This window comes from Xenopus tropicalis, chromosome 10 (assembly GCF_000004195.4).
Source record: "Xenopus tropicalis strain Nigerian chromosome 10, UCB_Xtro_10.0, whole genome shotgun sequence".
Classification (NCBI taxonomy): Eukaryota; Metazoa; Chordata; class Amphibia; order Anura; family Pipidae; genus Xenopus; species Xenopus tropicalis.
In genome coordinates this window covers 37,895,523-37,916,627 of record NC_030686.2, presented here as the reverse complement: position 1 = coordinate 37,916,627, position 21,105 = coordinate 37,895,523, and the positions used below count along the sequence as shown (strand labels likewise).

Sequence of the window (21,105 nt, the reverse complement as noted above, 5' to 3'; positions counted from 1 at the left end):
GAATGCTAATGCTGTTTTCCGGCCTGTATCCGTATCACTTACTCAAAGGCAGCCCTCACCCCACCACACACTACATGAATATATTGTATTATTTCCAAGGGGCAGAAATAGAGCTTAATACATAAAAACTCACCACCTTCTATTCATTCCTATGGGATTTTTTGAAGTGTATTTATCAATGGGTGAAAGTTAGAACTCACTAATTGAAAAATATGCTTCTTAAAATCCCATAGGAATGAATAGAAGGTGGTGAGTTTTTATGTATTAAGCACTAAACTCACATTTTGATAAATCTGCCCCTAAGTGTTTGTGGTCTCACTGTTATACAAGTCAGGATACTGCATCTGAAATAAGTATGTAAATCACTGCACTGATTAAGGGTAATGTCACACTGTCAGCAAAGCACACAGTCATATTTAAAGGTCTGAATTTACTAGATGTGATTCAGTTCACACCCAGAACATTCATTCTGGTCTATTCCCATTAATAACTGCCCAGGTTTCTACCTGACCTGCTGTTTGGTAGCTTCCCAGAAGATGGCAGTATCACTCAGAATATTATAATCCTATGTTACAGATGCCATCTCTCCCACAGCCCCAGTCCCTTCCCAGAGGTTATTATCCCCCCACTGCTACTATAGGCACCATCTCTCCCTACTATACCTGCTATCCCACAGCCCCAGTCCCTTCCCAGAGGCTATTATCCCACTGCTACTATAGGCACCATCTCTCCCTACTATACCTGCTATCCCACAGCCCCAGTCCCTTCCCAGAGGCTATTATCCCCCCACTGCTACTATAGGCACCATCTCTCCCTACTATACCTGCTATCCCACAGCCACAGTCCCTTCCCAGAGGCTATTATCCCCCCACTGCTACTATAGGCACCATCTCTCCCTACTATACCTGCTATCCTACAGCCCCAGTCCCTTCCCAGAGGCTATTATCCCCCCACTGCTACTATAGGCACCATCTCTCCCTACTATACCTGCTATCCCACAGCCCCAGTCCCTTCCCAGAGGCTATTATCCCCCCACTGCTACTATAGGCACCATCTCTCCCTACTATACCTGCTATCCCACAGCCCCAGTCCCTTCCCAGAGGCTATTATCCCCCCACTGCTACTATAGGCACCATCTCTCCCTACTATACCTGCTATCCCACAGCCCCAGTCCCTTCCCAGAGGCTATTATCCCCCCACTGCTACTATAGGCACCATCTCTCCCTACTATACCTGCTATCCCACAGCCCCAGTCCCTTCCCAGAGGCTATTATCCCCCCACTGCTACTATAGGCACCATCTCTCCCTACTATACCTGCTATCCCACAGCCCCAGTCCCTTCCCAGAGGCTATTATCCCCCCACTGCTACTATAGGCACCATCTCTCCCTACTATACCTGCTATCCCACAGCCCCAGTCCCTTCCCAGAGGCTATTATCCCCCCACTGCTACTATAGGCACCATCTCTCCCTACTATAGCTTCACTATACAGGCAATGTACTCCTTTAACCAAAAATATCACGTACGGAGCAATAACAACACTGCTAGTTAAAAAATCATACCTTTATTCAGTCATCTTAAAAGCATATTGTGCTCACATAGACCAACCATACGCTTTGGTTGGTCTATGTGAGCACAATATGCTTTTAAGATGACTGAATAAAGGTATGATTTTTTAACTAGCAGTGTTGTTATTGCTCCGTACGTGATATTTTTGGTTGCAGAGTAAATTGCCGTCTGGGTTTCGGCTGTACGTTTGAGCACGCACTGCTAGCTCGGTAAGTGCTCCCGTGAATTTCTACAAAATGTACTCCTTTAAAGCTGACTGTTACCTAGGATGTCTCAGGCCCAGACAAGCTCACTGCCAACATAAATTCTTTGGAGAATGCAAACCCAGAATGGTATGTGAGAAAAACACATCCCTTCCGTGGGATTAATGAGCTAATAAAATGCATCTTTAAATAGGAACCTGCTTTGGAGTTGGCAGCTTCTGTGTCTGGGTTACATACAGAGCAAACAGGGCTCAGTTCTTTAAAATGCTTTCAATAAAAGGATTTCAGTGCACAGGTAACTTGGTAAACCAGCCAATGGAGTTTTACTTTCAGCTGAAGGGCCTTACTATGGGGGTGCAATGGGCAAAGTTCAGCCATAAAGCACCCTAAAAAGGACCTATAGTGAACATTACATGAAAGGGTTAAAACACAAAATAAAAGTGGTTGAATTAAGATTAAATAGATTAGGAATCTGAACACCGGCTCTTGCTTACATTTATGTCTAAGGAGAATGTTAATATTTAGAAAACATGATAATCATATTTAATAAACAGTATAAATCTTTGCTGCGCGGTATTAAAGTCTCGCCATGAGATTTGGCCGTTACGCAATGTGGGTCTGCGTCTGTCCAGCAGCGTCCTCTCATCTCTATCCAGGAGGATTGTGTGAATAACAGCCCGGCTGCAGAGACTGCTTGGCCTTTAGGTTTCAGAAAAACTTTATTTAATCTAGCCCAACGGGGAAATCTTTGGAATTGTCCAGTTTTCATTGGCAGAAAAATGATTATGGCTTGACTAAGTCTGGCCTGCCCAACTAGGCTTGTGGCCCTATAAGAAATACTCATCCCTTGGGCTTATTTTACTCATAGCCTGTACAGAGAGATACCATAAAACTATGACAGCATAGGGATTCCCCTGTACTAAGCACAATTCAGCAGGAACAGCCCCCTAAGTTAGCCCATAGCCTGTACAGAGAGATACCATAACACTATGGCAGCATAGGGATTCCCCTGTACTAAGCACAATTCAGCAGGAACAGCCCCCTAAGTTTGCTCATAGCCTGTACAGAGAGATACCATAAAACTATGGCAGCATAGGCATTCCCCTGTACTAAGCACAATTCAGCAGGAACAGCCCCTAAGTTTGCTCATAGCCTGTACAGAGAGATACCATAAAACTATGGCAGCATAGGCATTCCCCTGTACTAAGCACAATTCAGCAGGAACAGCCCCTAAGTTTGCTCATAGCCTGTACAGATACCATAAAACTATGGCAGCATAGGAATTCCCCTGTACTAAGCACAATTCAGCAGGAACAGCCCCCTAAGTTTGCCCATAGCCTGTACAGAGAGATACCATAAAACTATGGTAGCATAGGCATTCCCCTGTACTAAGCACAATTCAGCAGGAACAGCCCCCTAAGTTTGCCCATAGCCTGTACAGAGAGATACCATAAAACTATGGCAGCATAGGCATTCCCCTGTACTAAGCACAATTCAGCAGGAACAGCCCCCTAAGTTTGCCCATAGCCTGTACAGAGAGATACCATAAAACTATGGTAGCATAGGCATTCCACTGTACTAAGCACAATTCAGCAGGAACAGCCCCTAAGTTTGCTCATAGCCTGTACAGAGAGATACCATAAAACTATGGCAGCATAGGCATTCCCCTGTACTAAGCACAATTCAGCAGGAACAGCCCCTAAGTTTGCTCATAGCCTGTACAGAGAGATACCATAAAACTATGGTAGCATAGGGATTCCCCTGTACTAAGCACAATTCAGCAGGAACAGTTTGCTCATAGCCAGTGTGTTACCGGCCAAGCGCCAGCATACCCCATAGGGACAGTATGAACCAGAGACGCTTATGTACTATATTACATGAAGTCTTCTGGATCAGATTTTAGGCCCTTTATCCAGCTAATGAGAGAACATTGGAACACAATGCCAAGTGCAGGTTTACAAAATGATTTGCTTTTCTGTTGTTCTTTTCTCTCTTTCCTAAAATGAAAGATGCTGTTTGGATCCTGGGGCCTGACCGTCTGACCGTGGCTGACACACTGTAGGTCCAACCATTGCCTTGTTCCTAAGCTCACTGGGACCCAAGTCAGGGGTGGCACTAGGGCCCTTCTGTAATGGAGTGGGCAAGGCCATTTTAATAAAAGTGCAAAGGCCCACCAAGATTATGGTGTACCCACACCCATAGCTATTAGATTAGGGCCCCATTCTACTTTGGTAAACACAGGCCTCCCCTTTATTGCCTGCTTTATTATATTCTAGATTACTATCACAAATTTACTGGGATGACAGCAAGGGGCCAATCAATGAGATATTTGCCCTGGGCCCTCTGGCACTTAAATCGTTCCTGGGGTGGGTGGATGTGGGGCACTCAATGGTGACTATATTGGGGGCACTGACGCCTGTAATGAAATAGGTTAAATTCCCAGTTGGGCAGCTGAGTGCAAAATAGTTCCAGAAGAATAAAAGACCAATTGCAAATTGCTTCAGAATACAATCAGCTTCTTTACATTTCCCATAGAAGGTTAGAGAGAGATTGTAACTCCGGGGATACAATCTCCCCATCGCATGGAGCTGCCTGTCAGAACTGTGCTATTTCCTCTGCAGAATGGCCCAACCTGTGCTGGAATGTCAGAAATCAGAGGGAGAAACTCTGGATGGGTTTCCAGTTGCCCCTGCGGTGTTTGTTTTGCTGCCTGAGAGTATAAACACAGTGCTGGATGGAGCTGGGAGTCGGAAAGGAAAACCACATCACATTCCTAACTCTCGGCAAAGCGCTGGTTTAATGAATGGTGCCTGCATGGCCATGGACCCGGGGATTCTAAACAGATACCTGCTGCTGCTTGGCTACTGCATCCTCCCACAGGTACCATGCTTCCTCACTCATAAACAGGAATGGGATAGAAACATAATTAACCCTAGAATCTATTATTATATGTCCTCTGAATCCCATCAGTGCAATATTGTGTATATTAGCAACCTGTCATGCTCAATAGCTTATTTTACTCAAATAGTGCTCTATCTATTTATTACCTATCTATCATCCATCTATTGATTTATATACCTATCATCTATTAATCTATCATTTATCTATCATCTACCTGTATCTATCTATTAATCTATCAATTATCTACCTACCTTCATATTAATCTGTCTATTATCTATCATCTAATCTCTATCTATTTATCTATCACATAATTAACCCTAGTATCTATCATTATCTATCTGAATCCCATCAGTGCAATATTGTATATATTAGCAACCTGTTGTGCTCAATAGCTTATTAGACTCAAATAGTGTTCTATATATCTATCTATTAATCTGTCTATTATCTATCTATCAATCTGTCTATTATCTATCTTTTATCTATATATCGATCTATCTAAAAATCTATCAATCTATCTCCTATTACCTATCTATCATCCATCTACTGATTTTTATACCTTTCAATCTACCTATCATCTATTAATCTATCATGTATCTATCAACTACCTGTATCTATCTATTATCTATCTACCTACCTATTAATCTGTCTATTATCTATCATATCTCAATCTATCAATCACATAATTAGTAGATAGTATCTATCTATCATTATCATCTGAATCCCATCAGTGTAATATTGTATATATTAGCAACCTGCCGTCCTCAATTGTTTATTAGACTCAAAGAGTGCTCTATCTACCTACCTACCTATTAATCTATTATCTATCTAATCTATCTATCTATCTATCTAATCTATCTATCTATCTATCTAAAAATCTATCAATCTATCTATCTCCTATTACCTATCTATCATCCATCTATTGATTTTTATACCTATCAATCTATCTATCTATCTATCTATCATCTATCTATTATGTATGTATCAATCTATTGATCTATCTATGTATCTATCTATCATCTATCTAAGATGCCTGGGTGCTACTGAAAAAAGTCATGTATAGTAAAGCAGAGCACACTCAGGTCTAAAACATCAAAAAGCAATTTATTAAATGCCCAATGTTTTGGCCCCAATTTATAAAACCCCTGCCATAAAGCAGGAGAGTGATGTTGTTTATTTGCCAGAAAGGAAGCAGAGATCATCATGGCTGTCTCAGATACGGCACTCTCCCCTGAGCACAGATTATGATGTGTTTGCCACTTGTGCCACTGAGAAATGTATATTTCTGTTACACAGAGCTACCTGTATATGCAGTATTACTTATAGGGTTTTTGGTACCCAGTGTGTTCTTTTTCTGCCATCAGTATCTCTTTATTTCTGTTATATAGTAGCTGAGGATGACAAAAACACACCTCAATGGAGAATGTGACCCTGCTCTGTAGCCTGGTCTCTTTCAGAGCCCTCCATCCCTCCCTCCCAAAATGCACCACAGGGGACCCCATAACCTTCCCTGTTTTCTCTAACTGATTGTACAAAGTACATTAGTATAGCAGAGTTGGCGGGGGCCATCTTACACCCCATTCTTCTGTTGCATGAGAACAAGACTCTGCTTAATAGCTTGGCCCCCCTCCACCCTCCCAAAATGCACCCCTGGCGACCCCCTAAACTGCCAAGTTTTTTGTACCTGGTCTCCATGTTCTTACCTTCTTATGGTCAAGGGCCAAGGTAAATCCTATATTATCTGCCCGCTTCATAAGCTCCTGGGCAGAGTCTCTCCTAGTCACTGTGGTTCATACAAGCTTGTAGGTAGGATACAGCCAAGGTTGATGTTCCAATAGATTCTCATAATCAATATTCCCTGCAGAAAACAAAAGCCATGTTGAGCAATGTTAAGTGCTTTGGCTATCCTCCAGTTTGTTGCATTCCACTGCAGGGTTGTAGCATGGGGGTGGAACTGAGTCAGGAGGGGTTGGGGCAGTACAGCTTCAAAAGCCCCATCCTTCTCACTCAGTTGCATACCCTAACCCTATTGGCTGCTACATATGCCCTTTGAGTTTCTCATTCAGTTCCAAATTAATAATTGTCCTGATTAATGATAATATTTTATTGATAATATGGCCAGTGAGGTCAGAAACATGATGATGTAGCAAAGAGGCAACATTGGCTCCATCCTGTAATGTATCTCTACAAACCTCTAGATATTCCTTGGCCACATTCAATGGACGCTAACCACAACCAAGATCCATCCCCTTATCCAGTAAGCTCCACCCTTTTGTAATCAACAAATCAGAACTGTCCTTCAAAAATGCAACTGACAGTATCCATACACAAATTAGCATTTACCAGTGTAATTATGATTATGAGAGCAAGTCTCTGGTTGGTATGGGTGATAAGTTGGAGTAGTTTATGGTATTGTATAATCCAGTCATCCCCAACCAGTGGCTCAGGAGCAACATGTTTCTCACCAACCCATTGGATGTTGATCACTGTGGTCTCAAAGCAGGGGCTTATTTCTGAATTCCTTGTTAAGGGAAAGTTATGGAGATGTGAAAACCAGGTGTACAACCAAATATATCCCTCCTGTAGGCTGCCAGTCCACATAGGAGCCATAAAAAATGTGTAAAAAAAGGTTGGGGATCCCCAGTGTAAACCATGTATACTCATTGAACTAAGCTCCACCGTTTTCTTGCCTAAATAAAAAGACAAATCCCATTATAGCTAATGTATCTCTATCTGGGCAGTAGTCATTTACATGCCAGTGGTGCTTTCCTACATTAGATTTGCGCTCAGCTCTGCCGAACCCCATGTTTCTGCTCTTGGATCCCGCCAAGGTGTCCCCCAGGAGTCCCTGTCATTGTGGATGGGTGCGGCTGCTGCAGGATATGTGCCCGCCAACTTGGAGAATCTTGCGACCACCTCTATCTGTGCGATGAGTCAAAGGAGCTGCTCTGTGATTATCCCACCGGCAGTAACGGGAGAGGAACTTGCAACTGTAAGACCCCTATTGGTCCTATTGGTCCCGTTATCAAGAGATACAATTGCTTCTAGCGCAGATGGAAGACAGAGGTCTTCTGTATAAAGATACCAGGGTAAAGAACTGTGCACTATGGGACATAAGATTTGTCTTAATGGTCTGCGGGGCTGATTCCTTTAGAGAGAAAAGGGTTGAAATTACGGTGAAACCTGGAGATAATGCTTATTTGCTGTACTTATTCCTGGGCATTATAGGAACCCCCTCCAAAGGTAGGAGGAATATGGCCAGTTAACCTTCCCACTAAAGGTCCAAATAGTCCACTATAGGAGGCCCAGCCTGGTTAATTGTGTCAGCTCCATTTTCTAGAAACTCCCACTAAAAGTAGGGTAGGAAAATGGACAGTTTACCTTCTCCCCAAAGGTGGTGGGACTTTAGGGCCACCCAATCCACACTAGGATACCTAGTCTGGCTCTTCTGCTACTAGAAAGACCATTGCCAGAAGTGACGCCATGCCAACTGAAAATACACCTTCAGGGCTGACAGTTTTGACAGTAAAAGCCCCTTTTTCTTGGTCGAGGTGTTATGGAAATAAAACAGTAGCCTTGTTGATTAGAGTGCCATTTTTACAGCCATTTGATCACATGTTCCTTTGCCACTGACTAAATATAAAGCTAAAGGCATAAAACCATATGGGCTGTTTGGGATTTGGCAGTGTGGATAAGGGGTTTTAATACCATATTAAATGAAATTATTTTTTCCATAGATAACTACGATGGCAGCTGTGAATATGATGGGAAGGAATATAAAGACGGAGAGGTATTTCAGCCCAACTGTAAGTTCCAATGCAAATGCATTGATGGCGGCATCACTTGCACCCCTCTCTGCAGTGAAAATGTTCTGATCGCCACTCCAGAATGCCCTTTCCCGAGACGGGTAGAAATTCCGGGGCGCTGTTGCCCAGAGTGGATATGTGACGAGGACCAACAAAGCCCAGTTTCCAACAGTCTTGGGAAAGGTAGGATCTTATTTTGTGCTCTTTCTAAGCAGTAATGTAACAATAGGGCCTGTTGGTGTGGGGTCTGGGAGGATTTTTAAAAGGTAATCAATATGGCAGTTTCCTCTGCAAATACAAAGAGAAAAACATTTGTTGTCTGGAAAATGAACATAACCCATTATAGAAAATATGCTACTACACAAAGATTCATTTTGCCTAATTCATTCATTGCTCTTTTTTGAAAAAAAAGTTTTTTTGGGGGGGTACAGAAAGGAAAAAAGGGGGAAAGGGGTTAACAAATCAAGCTATCTTCTGGTAGAGTACCATTTGAAACATTGGTTAGAACATGGTCGGCATGATACTGTATGTATTCCCATTCATTGTTCTTAATCAGGGGTCCCCAACCTTTCTTACTCGTGAGCCACAGTCAAATGTAAAAAGACTTGGGGAGCAACACAAGCACCATAAAAGTTCATGGAGGTGCCACATAAGGGCTGTGATTGGCTATTAGGCAGCCTCTATGCACCCTATCAGCTTACAGGGGGCTTTATTTGGTAGGAAATCTTGTTTTTATTCAACCAAAACTTGCCCCCAAGTCAGGAATTCAAAAATAACTCCCTGGTTTGGGGGCACTGAGAGCAACACCCAAGGGGTTGGGGAGCAACATGTTGCCCCTGAGCCACTGGTTGGGGATCACTGTACTTAATTGTCTCTCCAAATAGCCTGTGACCCCTGACTGCGTCTGGCAAAAGTAATAGCAATGCACAATTCAGCCTAAAGTTCCTTAGAAACTTTCTCTTGAAAGTTTCACTCAGCAGTGACCGACAGACATAACGTAGTTACGGTTTCATCAGAACACGATGACTGTGTGAGTGCGTGGGGTTATTGAGAAAGAGGGTGGGTGGCAAATCAGTTTCCATCTAACCCTGCTAAAAGCAGAAACAAACTGCAAACTGTCCGACCCTGATGTTTCTCAATGTGGTGGGAACTCAATTCGAGGCTCAAGGTTTGCACAAGCCAAATCCTCTTTTCAGCACCATTCCTGCCTGTGCCCCATTAATCACACAATTATTTATTAAAAAGTTGCTTTTCTGTTGCAGAACGGGAAGCAAAGGGAAGGTCGCAGGTTAAGCCTTTCGCTTGCGCAGAATGGAGCACCCAATGGAGCACTTGTTCCGTCAGCTGCGGGGTGGGCCTGTCCCTGCGGGTGTCTAACAGGAATCCGCTCTGCAGGCTGAAGGCCCAAACTCGCCTGTGTATGGTGAGACCCTGCAGGTATAGTCCTGCCACGGTGAGCTTGGTCACTATTCATTATATTATTGATTTTTTTCACTCCATTGTTTCAAACAGATCCAGTTCAACCAATGAACACAGGTTATTACTGAATTTAGTTGAAGTTGCCATACTGTCTATATCTCTGCTTAGCACATTTTAGCAGAGAGATACCATAAAACTATGGCAGCATAGGTATTCCCCTGTACTAAGCACAATTCAGCAGGAACAGCCCCCTAAGTTTGCTCATAGGCTGTACAGAGAGATACCATAAAACTATGGCAGAATAGGTATTCCCCTGTACTAAGCACAATTCAGCAGGAACAGCCCCCTAAGTTTGCTCATAGCCTGTACAGAGAGATACCATAAAACTATGGCAGAATAGGTATTCCCCTGTACTAAGCACAATTCAGCAGGAACAGCCCCCTAAGTTTGATCATAGCCTGTACAGAGAGATACCATAAAACTATGGCAACATAGGGATTCCCTTGTACTAAGCACAATTCAGCAGGAACAGCCCCCTAAGTTTGCTCATAGCCTGTACAGAGAGATACCATAAAACTATGCCACCATAGGGATTCCCCTGTACTAAGCACAATTCAGCAGGAACAGCCCCCTAAGTTTGCCCATAGCCTGTACAGAGAGATACCATAAAACTATGGCAGCATAGGGATTCCCCTGTACTAAGCACAATTCAGCAGGAACAGCCCCCTAAGTTTGCTCATAGCCTGTACAGAGAGATACCATAAAACTATGGCAACATAGGGATTCCCTTGTACTAAGCACAATTCAGCAGGAACAGCCCCAGTCGCCCCTGTTGCAGGGTTCGCCAGTGTCAATAGATACACTTTCACACTCTCTGTAATTGCTCATGTTCACAGATATTATTACATTCCCCTAGTGTCTGGGAATGCACTACATCAAACCTCAAATGCTAATGAATAATTCTATGGAAGTCATTTCCCATAAGACTCTATTGTTAAGCTCCAGCCTTGAAGTCAGACTTTGGATTGCAGAAAACATCTTGTTGCAGTCAGAGATTACTTTTACGATGTATGTGAATAACGGACGTGCCAGAGCTTCGCTATTTACATACACAGCAACCAGACAGGAGATTATTATTGGCTGTTGTCGCCCTTCGCTCTACTATAAATGTCTAGGGAAAAACTAAAGGGGAACTAACCTAGTTGTAAAAACAAGCTCAGTCATTTGTACATGTTTAATTAAACTATCTGACACATAGGTAATTAGTTTATTACAGTTTATGAACTAGGAGATCTTCCCCAACCTGCTGCAAAAAACAAAATCATTCCGCTCAGCAGATCAGACCGGGCACCTTAACCCTAACTGAACCAATCCCATACCGCCCAAAATGTCCTGATTTTCTCGGGACAGTCCCAATTTTAGCAGCTCAGCCCGCAGTCCCGGATTCTTATTGAAAAGCCCCTCATTTCCTGCACTGAATGCCAAAAAAGATACAAAGTTTCTCAAACTTAATTAGATAAGTAGCTTTTGGCAGAGAGCCCAGAATACTCAACCCCTGCACTGAGATACAATTGAAACTAATAAGCTAAAGTAATCTCTTGATAACACATAAAACAAGATCCCAAAACCCCAAGAAATGGGTTTAAACTTTATATAACCTACCATATTTTGTAAAATGGGAGTGGCATTTAGGGGGGTGTGGTCACAAAAATGGGTGTGGGCAAATTTTCTTTTGCCACACTGCATTTCTTTTTGTCCTTCTTTGGATTTTTCAAATGTTGGGATGTTATTATACAACCACATTGCTTGGGCTTGGAGACTTAGAGCAGGAGTAAGGTGTTTGCAGCAGGAGTTGACTGCCTAACTGCTTGTGCCCTTGGGCTGCAGAAGTACAAAACCTGCACCTTTCCCATGAACACAGTGCTACCTGCATAGAGCAGCATTGTATTCATGGAGGTATGTGGGTTTCCCCCTAAGCTAGGGATCCCTGTACTTGCAGGGCCTCGAGTGGGTGCAATTTGGCAGATGTGCATGTAAAACTGAATCTAATCATGTTCTTTCCAGGAAGGAGTCACTTGCACACCCACGGTCCATTCTGCGCTCCGGCTGAGATATAAAACTGACGATTGTATCAGCATCAGGGAGTTCCGGCCAACATTCTGTGGCACGTGCCCCATGAAACACTGCGCTCCTTATCAGACTGAAAATGATCTGGTTGCCTTTCATTGCCGTGGGGGCTTAACCTGGAAACAAATGATGTCTATTATTTCCTGTGTGTGCTATTAGTGTGCCCTATGCCTGACCAAGCTGGAACCCAATAAACCCGTCTTTATTGTACCTTGGTCTCTCAGACTTCTTTTTGTTAGGAAGCCCAAATAAAGGCAGAAAGCCAACTTCAGGGTCCAAGAATTGGCCCAGAATGACCTACTTGCCTTATTGTAATTGCTATTTTCTATGGCAGCAGGAGTATGAGGAGTATATACTGAGCAATGTAACCTGAATGCAGTTCTGGGCCAAGTACTACTAGCAACCAAGGCAACTGCCAGGCTAAAGGTGGCCATACACGCACCGATATTATCGTACGAAACCTCGTTTCGTACGATAATCGGTGCGTGTATGGCATGTCAGCGAGCCGACCGATATCGCAGGAAGCTGCTGAAATCGGTCGGCTCGCCGATCGGCCAAGTTAGAAAATTTTGATCGGGCGCCATAGAAGGCGCCTGACCAAAATTCTCCCTTCAGAGCTGAATCGGCAGAAGGAGGTAGAAATCCTATTGTTTCTACCTCCTTACCTGCCGATTCAGCCCTGAATGGTGTGTGGCGGATCTGACGATGTTTCGTGCGACCGACGGTCGTACGAAACATCGTGAGATCGCCACGTGTATGGCCAGCTTAAGAGTAGTGGTTACATTAGGCTTTCCTAGCGTCAGTAGGCTCTGTAGTGCACCATTTATCAGAAGGGTTAGCATTGGCAACCATGGGTAAACACAAGAGCAGGTCTAGGCCCTGGCATTCCAAGTACCCAGAGGCCCCAATAAATAGTGAGTGTCTATGGCATCTTACAGCAGCCCCTCTGGCATTTGCCTGAACCCACAGATTGCCAGTCTGGGCCTGGGTGCTGGCATTCCAAGTACCCAGAGGCCCAAACAGCCCCCCCAGCCCAATAAATAGTGACTGTCTATGGCATCTTACAGCAGCCCCTCTGGCATTTGCCTGAACCCACAGATTGCCTTATTGATTGGGTGAATATATGCCAGTTTCATAGCAACTGTGGGAGGGATATGGCTCTTATACATCTTCCTCTTTACAGCCCCCCTGTCACAATGCCAACCCTACCCTTATAGCTGTTCTGGGTAATTTACAGAAGTGAGAGAAGCAGGTGGTGCCAGTCTCATGTATGGTACAATGCGTTTAGCCACAATCAGAAAAACTAGTACATTGCTCTTATGTGGTTTTAACAGTGCAGTAACGCCCAATGAATGCCGTCCAGTCCCTACAAATAAACTATTTCATGCCAACAAATGGTCTTATTTTATATGAGAGAGGCTTCCATTCTATAGTTTTAAAGAAACATACATACTATACATTTATATATTATTTCACAGGTTTGGTTCAATATAATTCACTTAACCAAAGTGTTTCTCTAACTGTCCCTCAGACTGGGCCCCCTTAGCCCATAACAAGGTTACAGATATATAGAAACATTGGGGTAACACTCACCCTGCTATAGTTCCAGGGGTACCCAGGGCACAAATAAGCACTCACCCCAAATCTCCCCCTAACTGGCCTTCAGGCTGGGCCCCCTTAGCCCATAACAAGGTTACAGATATATAGAAACATTGGGGTAACAGTCACCCTGCTATAGTTCCAGGGGTACCCAGGGCACAAATAAGCACTCACCCCAAATCCCCCCCTAACTGGCCTTCAGGCTGGGCCCCCTTAGCCATAACAAGGTTACAGATATATAGAAACATTGGGGTAACAGTCACCCTGCTATAGTTCCAGGGGTACCCAGGGCACAAATAAGCACTCACCCCAAATCCCCCCCTAACTGGCCTTCAGGCTGGGCCCCTTAGCCCATAACAAGGTTACAGATATATAGAAACATTGGGGTAACAGTCACCCTGCTATAGTTCCAGGGGTACCCAGGGCACAAATAAGCACTCACCCCAAATCTCCCCCTAACTGGCCTTCAGGCTGGGCCCCCTTAGCCCATAACAAGGTTACAGATATATAGAAACATTGGGGTAACAGTCACCCTGCTATAGTTCCAGGGGTACCCAGGGCACAAATAAGCACTCACCCCAAATCCCCCCCTAACTGGCCTTCAGGCTGGGCCCCTTAGCCCATAACAAGGTTACAGATATATAGAAACATTGGGGTAACAGTCACCCTGCTATAGTTCCAGGGGTACCCAGGGCACAAATACGCCCACACCCCAAATCTCCCCCTAACTGTCAGCCTGCTCTATGCACTATAAGGGCACCTTGTAATATTTCTATAAGGACAAAAGCAGATGGGGCACCTTGTCACGTTTGTTCCTCATTATTTCCTCAGCGTGAATTTCTTTAGAAAGTTGTTCCAATGAATTTTCTGGCTTTAACATAATTGTCACATATTTCCTTCCTGGCAATGTTCGTATATGAGTTACTGGGAATACTGTTCTAAAAAAAAAAAATCTTTCTCACTGGCCACAAGGGAGTCTGTAAAATGATCCTTGGCCAATATGGGCAGCATGTCATAGAACGGATGGCAATGCATACGCTGTATATATATATATATTCATGGTGTCGTTCCAGAGCCAGTAGTATCTCATATCCACTGCTAGGAGTTACCCATCTACTGCCATCCCGGGATAAGGGCTTATCCTCCCACTCAGGACTCAACGACTCAGGTAAAGTCACTATTTTCGCGTTTTTAATGACTTTGATGGTGTAGGGGGTGGTGGTCATTCTCTAAATAATCAAAAAGAAAGAATCTAGTTACATTTTTTAAAAATAATTTTTTGGCTGCTTAGCCTATGTAGCCTTTATTGCTATAGTGCCCATGTTACACATTACTCTGCAAACACCATGTTCATGATTCAGTCTCTGTCCCGTGGAGCTTACAATCTAAATTTTCTACTGTAGACACATTAAGGTCAGTAGCCAGTTAACCTGTATGTTGTGTGAGTATGGGAAGGGAGGACACATAGGGACAACATACAAACAGATGGTGTCTGGTCGGAACCAAACTGAGGACCTACAAGGCAGTAGGCTAACCACTGAGCTACCAGGCAGCTTTACTGCTATTGTACTATAGTCAAACATCAGCCATAGTGCTGTTTACATGTTTAGAGTTATAGTTCAGCAATATTTAGATAACTTGGGATCGAGCAGCGGTGAGTACCTTGTACCGAGCACATTCCCCCTTGCTTATTTATAGTCAAAGGAAATAAGGGTAACTGCATATCCCTATAATATCCTAAGAGATTCCACTGCAGTCTATGGTTATCCGTTATATATGGATTCCAGCCACAGCAATGAGTGTGTATGTTCTCCTCATGTCTGGGTAGGGCAGGGACTGATTGGAAAGGGACCTTAGATTGTAAGCTCCACTGGGGCAGGGACTGATGGGAATGTGATAGGGACCTTAGATTGTAAGCTCACTGGGGCAGGGACTGATGGGAATGTGATAGGGACCTTAGATTGTAAGCTCCACTGGGGCAGGCACTGATGGGAATGGGATAGGGGCCTTAGATTGTAAGCTCACTGGGGCAGGGACTGATGGGAATGGGATAGGGACCTTAGATTGTAAGCTCCACTGGGGCAGGGACTGATGGGAATGTGATAGGGACCTTAGATTGTAAGCTCCACTGGGGCAGGGACTGATGGGAATGGGATAGGGACCTTAGATTGTAAGCTCCACTGGGGCAGGGACTGATGGGAATGGGATAGGGACCTTAGATTGTAAGCTCCACTGGGGCAGGGACTGATGGGAATGTGATAGGGACCTTAGATTGTAAGCTCACTGGGGTAGGGACTGATGGGGATGGGATAGGGGCCTTAGACTGTAAGCTCCACTGGGGCAGGGACTGATGGGAATGTGATAGGGACCTTAGATTGTAAGCTCACTGGGGCAGGGACTGATGGGAATGGGATAGGGACCTTAGATTGTAAGCTCCACTGGGGCAGGGACTGATGGGAATGGGATAGGGACCTTAGATTGTAAGCTCCACAGGGGCAGGGACTGATGGGAATGTGATAGGGACCTTAGATTGTAAGCTCACTGGGGTAGGGACTGATGGGGATGGGATAGGGGCCTTAGACTGTAAGCTCCACTGGGGCGGGGACTGATGGCTATTCTACCAAGTGGGGCCCCTCAGATCCCGTGGCCCAGTAGTGCTCTGCTCCCCTGTACTCACACTCTTTTTCAGGGTATCTGTGTTGGCGCCTTGAGCCATTAATATAACACAGTTACAGAATAAACATGATTTTACTCTATGGTAACAAAGAATGCCGTCCCTCCCTTCCTGTTTTCCGCTCTAACTGGATATTTCCAAACGCTTTACCTTTCTCTCTCGTGCCAAGACTAAAACTGCTTCTTAGCTCACTGCTGCCCAGAACTGTTATTGTAACTGTACGTGTGTGCCTGTAGTAATCACATGTATTGTATAGATGGAAATGTGTGTCCATTTTGGACAGTTTTGGCAACATTATTCCTTATTGTGTTATTATTCTATTGTAAATATTATGTGTTTGTTTTTTTCAGTGAAAACAAAATTCATCCCCCCAAAAATATATCACTTGCCAAATTTTTAAAAGGATTTACAGTATTAAAAATGTAGGGGGGGATCTTGCCCCTTTGCCTGTGATCTTTCAGCAGTTCTCCCAGGCACCCCAACTCATGGGCCTTAGCCCAAACCACTGGTCACATCACCCAACCCAGAGGGTGGTGGGACAATTTCATGGTTAATCCTGGGAGCTCCATTGGAGACCTAGGAAAGTAGGAGGACCAATTTGCAGCTTGGCTACAAAGTATTCCATTAGGAAACACCATAAAAGAGGAGGTTTAAAGGAGAACTAAAGCCCAACTTAAAAAGTAGGGTAGAAATGTTGCACATTATGTTTTGGGCTTCTGTACCAGCCCTATGCAACCACAGCCCTTTAGCAGGGAAGGTCTATGCCCCAGTAGCCCCCCCATCTTCTTTTCTGCCGACTCACAATATACAGTATATACACAGAATATAAATGGCACAATATATCCTGAGCTTAGGGACTGACTCACAATATACAGTATATACAGAATATAAATGGCACAATATATCCTGAGCTTAGGGACTGACTCACAAAATACTGTATATACAGAATATAAATGGCACAATATATCCTGAGCTTAGGGACCCACTCACAATATACTGTATATACAGAATATAAATGGCACAATATATCCTGAGCTTAGGGACTGACTCACAATATACAGTATACAGGTCCTTTTCAAAAAATTAGCATATTGAGATAAAGTTCATTATTTTCTGTAATGTACTGATAAACATTAGACTTTCATATATTTTAGATTCATTACACACAACTGAAGTAGTTCAAGCCTTTTCTTGTTTTAATATTGATGATTGTGGCATACAGCTCATGAAAACCCAAAATTCCTATCTCAAAAAATTAGCATATTTCATCCGCCCAATAAAAAAAAGTGTTTTTAATACAAAAAAAGTCAACCTTCAAATAATTATGTTCAGTTATGCACTCAATACTTGGTCGGGAATCCTTTTGCAGAAATGACTGCTTCAATGTGGCGTGGCATGGAGGCAATCAGCCTGTGGCACTGCTCAGGTGTTATGGAGGCCCAGGATGCTTCAATAGCGGCCTTAAGCTCATCCAGAGTGTTGGGTCTTGTGTCTCTCAACTTTCTCTTCACAATATCCCACAGATTCTCTATGGGGTTCAGGTCAGGAGAGTTGGCAGGCCAATTGAGCACAGTAATACCATGGTCAGTAAACCATTTACCAGTGGTTTTGGCACTGTGAGCAGGTGCCAGGTCATGCTGAAAAATGAAATCTTCATCTCCATAAAGCTTTTCAGCAGATGGAAGCATGAAGTGCTCCAAAATCTCCTGATAGCTAGCTGCATTGACCCTGCCCTTGATAAAACACAGTGGACCAACACCAGCAGCTGACATGGCACCCCAGACCATCACTGACTGTGGGTACTTGACACTGGACTTCAGGCATTTTGGCATTTCCCTCTCCCCAGTCTTCCTCCAGACTCTGGCACCTTGATTTCCGAATGACATACTTTGGACCACTGAGCAACAGTCCAGTGCTGCTTCTCTGTAGCCCAGGTCAGGCGCTTCTGCCGCTGTTTCTGGTTCAAAAGTGGCTTGACCTGGGGAATGCAGCACCTGTAGCCCATTTCCTGCACGCGCCTGTACACGGTGGCTCTGGATGTTTCTACTCCAGACTCAGTCCACTGCTTCCGCAGGTCCCCCAAGGTCTGGAATCGGTCCTTCTCCACAATCTTCCTCAGGGCCCAGTCACCTCTTCTCGTTGTGCAGCATTTTCTGCCACACTTTTTCCTTCCCACAGACTTCCCACTGAGGTGCCTTGATACAGCACTCTGGGAACAGCCTATTTGTTCAGAAATTTCTTTCTGTGTCTTACCCTCTTGCTTGAGGATGTCAATGATGGCCTTCTGGACAGCAGTCAGGTCGGCAGTCTTACCCATGATTGCGGTTTTGAGTAATGAACCAGGCTGGGAGTTTTTAAAAGCCTCAGAAATCTTTTGCAGGTTTTTAGAGTTAATTTGTTGATTCAGATGATTAGGTTAATAGCTCGTTTAGAGAACCTTTTCATGATATGCTAATTTTTTGAGATAGGAATTTTGGGTTTTCATGAGCTGTATGCCACAATCATCAATATTAAAACAAGAAAAGGCTTGAACTACTTCAGTTGTGTGTAATGAATCTAAAATATATGAAAGTCTAATGTTTATCAGTACATTACAGAAAATAATGAACTTTATCACAATATGCTAATTTTTTGAAAAGGACCTGTATACAGAATATAAATGGCACAATATAACCTGAGCTTAGGGACTGACTCACAAAATACTGTATATACAGAATATAAATGGCACAATATATCCTGAGCTTAGGGACTGACTCACAAAATACTGTATATACAGAATATACATCTCACAATATATCTTGAACTTAGGGACTGACTCACATTATACTGTATATACAAAATATAAATGGCACAATATAACCTGAGTTTAGGGACTGACTCACAATATACTGTATATACAGAATATAAATGGCACAATATAACCTGAGCTTAGGGACTGACTCACAATATACTGTATATACAGAATATAAATGGCACAATAAAACCTGAGCTTAGGGACTGACTCACAATATACTGTATATACAGAATATAAATGGCACAATATATCCTGAGTTTAGGGACTGACTCACAATATACTGTGTATATAGAATATAGATGTCACAATATATAGCAGATTAGTAACTAATACAGAAAATTACTACATGGCAGCTCAGAAACCAGTACAATTAGCATCAGAATTTAATAATTAGCCCTGCAGAATCAGCTTCTATGATAGGCAAACCTCATTTTCTGCATTTTCTGCAACGATCCCTAAGCTTAGCTTCTCAACAGCTGCCCGGAGCCCACTGAGCATGTGCGTGTCGCCGACACTCTCCAAGAAAATAACTAGGGACAAAAAATGGAAGCAAGGAAACGCTCACTCTTCATACCAGTCAGAACATATACACTGAAAGTGCAGTAGCCCTGTAACCTATTATGGGGAAGGGATGCAGCGCTTACATCTGACATTTTTATTGTTATTTTGCTTTTTGAGGAACCCAAATAACACAGGTAGGGCGGGCTGCACGGCTGCAACAAGAAAGAGTTTCCAGAAATCAGAGCTGTGCTTACAGGAAACGACTGTGAAATGCTGCCGTGACTGCGCTACAATGTCATTTCAAGTATTTGCAAGCTTTCCTGTTTGGTTGTAAAATATCCTCTGGGGCCTTTCTATGTTGTTTGCTGCTTGGCACAATCTCTGCCAACGTCGGCCTGGCACATAACGCCAGGACAGTGACTGAAATGCAGCTGTCAGTGCTGGGCTGAGGATTCTGGGAATTGCATTGGGCCATACTCTTTTCAGTTCTTCACTGCAGGCTAAAAAGTGCCCAGTGTGCCTTGTCCTTTCAGTACCAGTTTGTTTTTGATCATAATGCACCATGTGTGCCAAGAAACTCACACCATAGCCTAGAACTAAGGGACCCCAGAACCCATACCCCCCAACTGTCCCGATTTCCACAGGACAGTCCCGGTTTTTATAGCGCATCCCGCTGTCCCGGATAGTTCAATGAATGTCCCCATTTCCGTAATAGATTACGGAAATGCGGGACATTCATTGAATTATCCAGCACACGGGATGCGCTGGCTGTAGCGGAGCGCTCCGGCTTCTTCTCCGACTCTGCTCCTTATGCGGTGGCGACAGGTCCTTTTATAAGGTTGCGCCCCGTGTGTACGTGTGACATCAGTACGCACAGGGCGCAACCTTCTAAAAGGGTCTGTCACCGCGGCTTAAGGAGCAGAGTCGCAGAAGAAGCCGGAGTGAATATGGGGGTACTGTGTATGGGGACTATGGTGTATGGGGGGGTACTGTCTATGGGGGCACCTAGTATGGGAGCATTGTGTATGGGGGTACGGTCTATGGGGGCTATTGGGGGCGCTTTCTATGGGGGGTACTGTTTATGGGGGCACTTTCTATGGAGGGTACTGTCTATGGGGGCACTTGCTATGGGGGGTACTGTCTATTGGGCCATTGGGGGCACTGTGTATAGGGGGGCAATACTGGTACATAGTTATAACTCACTTATAACTGACTGCCTTCTCTCTGTGCGCGCCAAATCTTTTTGTCCCTCTTTTCATTTTTCACATGTTGGGAGGTATGCCAGAACCCTGGAACTGATGGCACGGTGGTACTTTTTTATTCTACAACCCAGAGTTTTAGAAGTTCTGGCCAACCAGCTGTTGTTTAACTGCAGTTCTCAGCTGAAGCATCTTGGGAAGTGAGAACAGCTGGGGAACGGCATGTCTGATTCCTTATCTAAACCTCTCACATCTATGTTCCTAGCGAGTGATAATGTAAAGGAAACAAACAGAAAGGTCTCGGAACACTGTTATC

At 43.9% G+C, this 21,105-nt stretch overlaps 2 protein-coding genes across 3 annotated transcripts in view; one reads left to right on the top strand and one right to left on the bottom strand.

The window, feature by feature from the left end:
* The window catches only part of ada (adenosine deaminase), an 85,228-nt gene extending 78,708 nt beyond the window's left edge, over positions 1 to 6,520 (bottom strand). The window contains exon 1 of the mRNA XM_031894054.1: positions 6,374 to 6,520. Within this exon, the coding sequence (XP_031749914.1) occupies positions 6,374 to 6,424 (51 nt within the window). The 5' untranslated portion in view covers positions 6,425 to 6,520. The remainder of the gene's footprint in view (positions 1 to 6,373) is intronic.
* ccn5 (cellular communication network factor 5) lies at positions 4,327 to 12,232 on the top strand. Of its 2 annotated transcripts, none has more exons than XM_031894057.1 (5): positions 4,327 to 4,652; positions 7,449 to 7,662; positions 8,408 to 8,659; positions 9,739 to 9,913; positions 11,960 to 12,096. In XM_031894057.1, exons 1-5 carry the CDS (start codon positions 4,395 to 4,397, stop codon positions 12,003 to 12,005), a joined length of 945 nt encoding a protein of 314 aa, XP_031749917.1. In that variant the 5' UTR covers positions 4,327 to 4,394; the 3' UTR covers positions 12,006 to 12,096.
* The last annotated feature ends 8,873 nt before the right edge of the window (positions 12,233 to 21,105 follow it).